General features: G+C 37.3%; 1 protein-coding gene across 14 annotated transcripts in view; it reads right to left on the bottom strand.

Moving 5' to 3' along the window:
* Positions 1–3,327: 3,327 nt before the first annotated feature.
* Positions 3,328–7,644, bottom strand: part of LYRM9 (LYR motif containing 9) — a 30,464-nt gene continuing 26,147 nt past the window's right edge. For 13 of the 14 annotated variants that reach the window (XM_048966759.1, XM_048966755.1, XM_048966749.1 and 10 more), the window contains 4 exons: positions 6,327–6,467; positions 5,418–5,510; positions 4,155–4,228; positions 3,328–3,435 (listed from right to left, as the gene is read on the bottom strand). In XM_048966759.1, coding sequence (XP_048822716.1) covers positions 4,211–4,228; positions 5,418–5,510; positions 6,327–6,452 — 237 coding nt within the window. In that variant the 5' untranslated portion in view covers positions 6,453–6,467 and the 3' untranslated portion in view covers positions 3,328–3,435; positions 4,155–4,210. Of the gene's footprint in view, positions 3,436–4,154; positions 4,229–5,417; positions 5,511–6,326; positions 6,468–6,801; positions 7,233–7,644 lie in introns of those variants that run through there. The other variant, XM_048966758.1, reaches the window with a different exon arrangement.

The raw sequence follows: 7,644 nt of genomic DNA, 5'->3' as shown, positions 1-7,644 counted from the left end.
GATTCTGCATGGCTCTGAGACTGGTAATTAGAAGTAGATCCTTCAATACATATCTCTGGGCTTAAGAATTTACAGACTAAACAAAATGTTTCAACTCACTCACTCATAAGTTGTCATTGTTACAGTCTTTGGAGATATGGCATTTCCATACTCACATTGTACAGAAGTTTTCCATGAATTTTCAGCCAATATTTCAGAGAGAGAGAGAGAGAGAGAGAGAAAGTGAAGCATCAAGTTTGGTTCTAGCCATAAACTCAATATTGATAAGTCTATAACCTGGAACTAATTACTAAGAACTTGTTTCTCAATTTCCACAGCTGAAATGTGATCCAAAAATCTTTCTCCATACTTCAAAAATTATAACTAATTTACCCAAACTATTAAGCAGAAATCTCGTAACTGTCTTTTCCTTTCTTCTGATGTTTGCTTTGCACAATCCTCCCTTGAAACCCTGTCTGTAGCATAACTGACAGAGCTAACTGTTCAAAGGCAATGGAGAGATAAGGCCACCCCCAGCAGTACGGGAAGTTATTGACATAAGGTCCTATAGAAACCAGCTGCAAAACTGTTTCCAGAATGTAATTGTTAATTTGCAAACACAATAAAAAACCAATGATAGCAGCACTGGTAACTGAATGTTTACTTCGGTAACACCAACAATAATCAGGCACAGCAAAACATGGGACTTTGAAGTTCAGTTATCGCATAAAGCACCTATCAACAGTGCATTATTACCAGAATTGGCATGATATAGAAGTACAGAAATAGGTTTGGGTTTCTTTTTTTACTGAAATAAGGAACCAGTAACCAGAATAGGCTTGGCCCTATTTGCAAAGTCAACGAGAAAAGCAGCTCCAAAGTTGAACTGATGATGCAATCTATCAACTTGCACCCAACATCTCTATCTTCAAAAATTCTACATGGCCGAACATGGAAACAAATGCACAAATCTATTTGGCAATGATATTTTCTTTGCAACCACCAGCAGAGAACCCTGACTGAGATTTAACAATTAAGTTTCCCCACATGAGCAGCAGAAATCGAGGTATGCATAGAGCTGTACAAGTCTTCTCGCAATGGCTCTGCTCACGGCAATTGACAGAATCCTTAGCACAGCACATTAACACCTCATTAAGAGATTGGTGAAAAATGGAATAACTGAGGAAACGGGCAGGGCCACAGAAAGCAGAAAGGCACAGAGCTGAAGAAAATTCTATTTACTGTATGAACTCTCAGGTCAAACAGGGAGAGCAACAGGGCACCAAATTAGGGCACCTCCACAATCAAGTGACTTCTGATAAGGAATTTTTCTGGATAACAACTTTAGGCTGAAGTACTGATCTCTGCTCAAATTTTGTTTCAGAGTTCAAGTTCTCATCCATATTTTGAGTAAAACAATGCATTTCACCTCAAATTACACTACTGAAGAAGAGAATGTTTTATGTCTTGAAGGCAAGAAAGCCTCAGCTATAGATCTGGATGTCCACTCATTAGTGAAACACTTCTGTCTTAGACACTGAGGTCACTTTCACTATTACAAGGAAGTTTACAAGGAAGTAAACAGTTACAGAATCACAGAATCACAAGGTTGGAAACGACCTGTAAGATCATCTAGTCCAACCACCAACCACCAGTTGTTTGCATTATCTCTCCCCACTATCAAGAAAATTTACCTGTTCTGTAGCAGTGTAAATAAAGTTATCTTCAAATCACAGGCTTGTTATTTTGAAAACGAAACAATGTTTTGTATGAAAAAAATGACAGACATCCCATAACACTGAGCCACCACATTAAAGTTATTATTTCATTTTTTTTTTTTTTAAATTATCAAAACATTACTCATACTGTCTCCTGCCTCAACCATGTTCCCCCTCTGCACCCTACACAAGAAGTACATTTCTACCAGCTCCAAAGACTCCAAAGACAAAATTCACAGTCCCTGGTCTGCCATAACAATGAACTCTCATACCTCAGGTCTGATGATCTCAGATCTCAGCTGGCACCTCAGGCACTTGGAGCTGTACACATGCCATGGTTACACCTTACAGCTCCTTGCTGTATTCTGTTGAGCTGTTCACAAATTAAATACTATGTTCATATTATTCTTACATACATCCAATTATTAACTGAGCAAAACATGTTTTTTACTACATAAAGTTGGACAATCAAAGCAATGGAGGGTTACTGAGCGAGTCACACCTAAATTTTGGTAAACCAGTATGTTTCCATACACTGTTACGGCTACTGAGTCCCAATGTTTTCGATATGTACTGAAATATCGCTGTCACTGCACCTTCATACTAGTCAGCTGTCTTTTTGCACTTGATTAAAAGATAACACATTCCTATGCCTATCTTTAAACCTGTTTGAGCTTTACTATTTGTGTTTGGTTTCATACTGAATACTCCTTGTCAAATGTCAGGGCTGAAACACTCGGTGCTCCACCCTGCATCAAACTATATTGGAAAGACAAACCAAAACAGCTGCATTTTCCAAAAATGTATTTAAGTAGTTTTCCCCATATGAAGAAAAACTTGCATCCTTGCTAGTTTCTACTAGCTTCATTCTTTATTATTTGAAATTAAGCAGTAGGGTGCCCTGTATGTAATACCTTAATGCCTTCTGATGCACCCAGAAATATCAGAAAAGTATCTGGAAAGGAGAAAGAACTGAGGTTGAGAGACAAGATGAGAGAGACCAGAATTAAAGAAGATACAGAACAGAAGCTACAAAAGTGTAAGACGTATAAGATGTGAAAGATGAAGGGCCAGAGAGAAGACAATGATGATGGTAGACCACAATAACAGTGTGAAGGAATGCTTGATGATAGAGTATAAAATGAGCAGGTATAAACAAAAATTGATACAACACTTTATAATATAAACTTGCACATTATGGCTCTTTTACAGCACTTGTCTGAAATTGTTTGATTGCTTGGAACTAGGCTGCACGAAAAAAAATCTGGAGCCCATAACAGATCTCATTTAGCACTTTAGTTCTATTTTTGCAGGTGAATAACCTCAGCAATTTGGAAACAGTAAAAACAGACCGATCTAACCCTCAAATACTTCGGACTTCATGCATTTACAGCAGCGCGTGCTGCCATCTGGAGGCAGAAAGTTCCAAGTACAGCTACAAAGAAGATGCAGTGGAAGGAAACCCATACCTCCCTAAATTTGATTAAGACAGCTAGTGTTTCTTTTGAGTTTTTAACCAATGAAAATTTATTAGGGCAGTGAAATTATGGTCTTTTTAAAAAGAACACAGACTCCCCATTTTTAAAGGATGTTTATTGCACAATTCAAAAAGATGTGAAAGCCTTTATACCTGTGTAAGGTTGCACGTTTCAGTGATCATGCCATTGAGCGCACAGAACTCAGCTGAATGGAGTCTTTTCTGGAGAGTGTAGAAATTAGGGTCACAGGGAACATGCAACTGTATTAAAATAAGAAAAGACAAACATCAGTTCAAGTGTAAACCTACAGAGTAGAATGAAGATGTCTGTATGAAGGGACAACAGGCGAGACCAATCAACCTGGCTACCAACAGGATACTGCAGTTCAAGCTTCAGATGGGCTTAAAGCCCTTATGACAACGTTCCCCACTCAGTGACCTACACCCTTCTCTCTGCTACTAAAGATGAACATTGCATAAACATAAGCCTAAACCCATTGGTACTTCAACAGAAGAACATTGCTAGCAAACAAAAAATTTACTATTTGATGCACTTAGTGTGTGTTATACCAAGAATCCAGATCTAACAGTGTAATTTAATGCACAATCAAGTGAAGAGAAACTTGCTCTTATCCTGAATGAGCACTTCCCAAATCTGCAGGCTCTCAGTACAGACCTTTACACACAGTTAGGTTTTTCCACATGGGAATAACTCAGACATGAACAATAGAGCAATATTTATTTATTAATTACTTGTACTGCATTACGTTTTCATGCTCACTTATTTTTCCTGAGAAATGTTCTGGCCTGTGCAAACCGTAGGGAAGTTTAGCTTCAAACTAAGGTTTGTAATTACACATGCTAATGCTTTGAACCTAGGCTGTGTCAATTAACTATTACCTCAAACGGCTTCAGAAATATTACTGTATTTGCATTAGGTAAAATTGCAAGCAATAACTATACCATAGTACTGGACTTACTCGACTGATGTCATCTAAGGATGTTTACCAATGACATTCTTGTCTTCATCCTTCTTCTACTTCTGCTTTTTATACTGAAGGAAAAAAAAGTTATTAGTGGAGAAAAATTCATAACTAAAAGCAATGACTGTCAGAGATTTACAAGTCTACTCATCTACACAAAATTGTCTCAGATTCAGTTCAACAGAGATGTGATGGGCTTTCTATCTACAATATAAAATAACGGAGACATTTGCTTTCTCATGAACACTGTGCATCTGATCTTTCTCTCAGCTGCAGGATCTGAATGATGCTTTTCATAGTTGCATGGCGAACAAAATCTGGTTCATGCACAGACAGTTATTTACTAGACTGTAACTGCTGGGATTTAGCTACTACTATAATTTTGTAATCTATGACTAATCTAAGCTTGCTCCTGTAAGAATTCTTATTTGGATTTCACGGACTGGCAGAGATAAGGACTTAACAGTCATTTAGTAGATTAAATCACAGATACGTAGAGCAAGTGGAATTTTTGACTTGTTTCATTATACTCAGAAATCCATGTTAACTTGTCACGCCCACCAGACAGATTTAAATCCAAGGAAGCCCATACACTCTCAGCTGTCTACTGGCATACAAAGTACATTCTTTTATTTAATTATCTGGTTTGTCATTCCACAATTTTTCAGCTAGGATACATTGATGTGGACCTTGTAGAACTGAGTGATATTTTGAGCTACTATGATAATAAAGATGCATTTCCAGTGGGTGATAACTATGAGTAGATGAATTACCACAATTTTGAGGTAATTTTCTGTGCTGTCTGTCCCTGATCCACACAGCCACAGACAAGACTTGAGAAAACAACATTCTGCAAATACAACAAAATGACTAAGAGAGGATAGATTCCTGTTAGGAATGCAGCAAGTGAGTATCAACGAACTGTGACTTGCAAAAATTCCACATCTTTCCTCTGTGATAGGTTCATACTAGTCACCACTGTGGAAATTTACTATAATTCTTAATGACAACAAGTTACACGTAGACTAACTTAAAACACAAATGGTTCTAAATAATACACTTAATTTTACATTGGCAAAGGTGAATTTTGAAACAGGAACCACTGCAATCATAAACACAGCAGACATTTCCTTTCACTTGGATACTTCAGTGTCCCAAACAACAGTTTGTACAACAGTTTGCTGTTCATAATTTGCTTTGCAATGTTTTCTTCATTTTGAACTGAATCAGAGAAAAGCTTAGACAATCTGATGCACTTACTTTGTTCATGATCCAGTCAGCATCCTCAATGGCTCTCTTAATAATTTGCTGTATTCTATCAGGATCATCTTCATCAGCATGAACTTTGAAACTCTGCAACATTTAATTTCAAGCGTTACACTGACAGTCAGCCCAACGCATTGTTATTTAAATAAGGATCACTTTTAAACCCCAAAGAAAATTTCACACCAAACTTTTGATTTGAAGATGTAAAAATATTCATCACAGCACCTGCCCACACTATTTCCATAACAAGGCTTATCAAATGTATTTTCCATATAAAATGTTTTACTCTTTTCACACATTATGGCCAGAAAAGTACCAAAAAGATGATCAGAAACTATGAGAACTTCACTTTGGAACAACAATCAAGGTATCTTAATGTAGAAATGCATAGAGGTACAAGCTCTGGTTTAGAAAGCATGTAACATCCCAGTAAATTCAACAAGACCTAAGTAAGTCACTGCATGGTGAAGTTTCCTTGAAGTTGCTGTTACAGTAAAACTCCAAGAGACACAGGACAATAGGTATAATCAAAGGCATTAAATAACCTCCATATGAACACCTGTTGTGGAAAACAACCCCAGATGGGGAACTAGCAAGTATTACCAAAAGGACGTGGCCAGGTAAATAAATAAACAATTGTTGTTCACTATCTTGACTAACAGAAGAACTGACAAGAAAGCGAAGGAAAGCAAACAAAAATCAAATGCTCCTTCACATAATCCCTGTATAATCCTATGAACCCACGGAGGTTTCAAGCCTACAGAAGAATTTGCTTTAAATTTCAAGGAGTTATAAGAAATTGGTCCAAATTGTAGGATTAAAAAAAAACAAAAACAAACCACACCACAAAAGACCTACAACACAACTGTGAACTCAATAACAGAAAAGAATTACATTTCTCACCTGCCTGATTGCATGTCTGTAATGCTGACGAATATTCTCTTCAGGAAGCTGCTTACAGCATCGGAGCAAATAACGGTATAACTGCAGAGCGTTCTGAACTGACCCAGCACTGGGTAGTGGAGCCATTACCAAGCTTTTCAGCTGTAGAAAAATCAAGAGCACAAGTCAGGATACTCACTGAATTTTATCAAAAACGCAGTAATAGAAGCATAAGGCAGTTTTACAACAACAAAAGCAAGGCATGTAAATTAAAACTTAGCACCATAACTTGAAAAAATCTTTAGAAGAAAACAATATGAAACTTGCTTGGCTTACAAACAAATATGCAGAGAAGATCACTTTACTACTGTAACACTAAGCTATATTGTAATACAGTGCTAGTATTTTCCTAGTAAAAAAGAAAACAGGAACAACCATCCTCCCCCCAAAACAAACAAACAACAAAAAAAAACAATGACAGAAAATAAAGGAGTACTGGCAGCTCCAAGAGAGCTATCTGCTTGTCAAGCAATGATGGTCCTGAGGCTCATAAAAGCTTGCAGTGTTTCCTGTGAGTATCTGTAAGAGCTCATCCACATGGTGACACTGTAGAATTAGGGCCTTGATAATTGCTATGAGTTATGTTGTAATTTAAAAATATTTCCTAGCATTGTGACTCTCTCGGGGTACGCTGCCGACTGGCTTGTGGATGTCAAGCTTTAACTCAAAATACGGAAGATATGCAAAAAATACTGAGCTTTGAAATTTTCTGTTTTTTGGAACAGCAACAGAAAACGAACAAATCTAGCAAGTGTCACCTCAGCAACTCCATTTATGTATTGCACCAATACGTCCATCCGAGCTATATAAAGTGCTACTCAAATAAAGGACTTGTCATTTAACAGATGGCTGCCATCTGCAGAGAACTAAATTAACATTTGGAAAATAGCACTTCTACATCATTACTCTTAAGAATAAAGATAATACATAAGTATCTGAATAACGAAGGTGTACGTCAGCACTGTAGCACCCGCTATAATACCCATCACTTGGATTTAGTTACGTTTTCCTGCTCTTAAGCAACGTCTTTGCCCAACTTCTGAGTACAGTACCACAGTAACCATCCTATGCATGGGCTGCTAGGAATCAAACTGATTATTCCTAATAGGCTGCAATACTTCAACAGTTTGGAAGATGCACAGGAAAAAAGCAAAGGCTGAAATTTAAATCCAAACTGCATCATTTCTAAGTACTTTGGATCCAAACGTATTTCACAACAACCCTTTAAGAAATAGCACAGTACATGCAATACCTCAGAGCTTTGTATAGGCCAAAACAA

This window comes from Lagopus muta, chromosome 20 (assembly GCF_023343835.1).
Source record: "Lagopus muta isolate bLagMut1 chromosome 20, bLagMut1 primary, whole genome shotgun sequence".
Lineage (NCBI taxonomy): Eukaryota > Metazoa > Chordata > Aves > Galliformes > Phasianidae > Lagopus > Lagopus muta.
The sequence above is the reverse complement of the archived record's forward strand: the minus strand, read 5'-3'. Positions and strand labels throughout refer to the sequence as shown.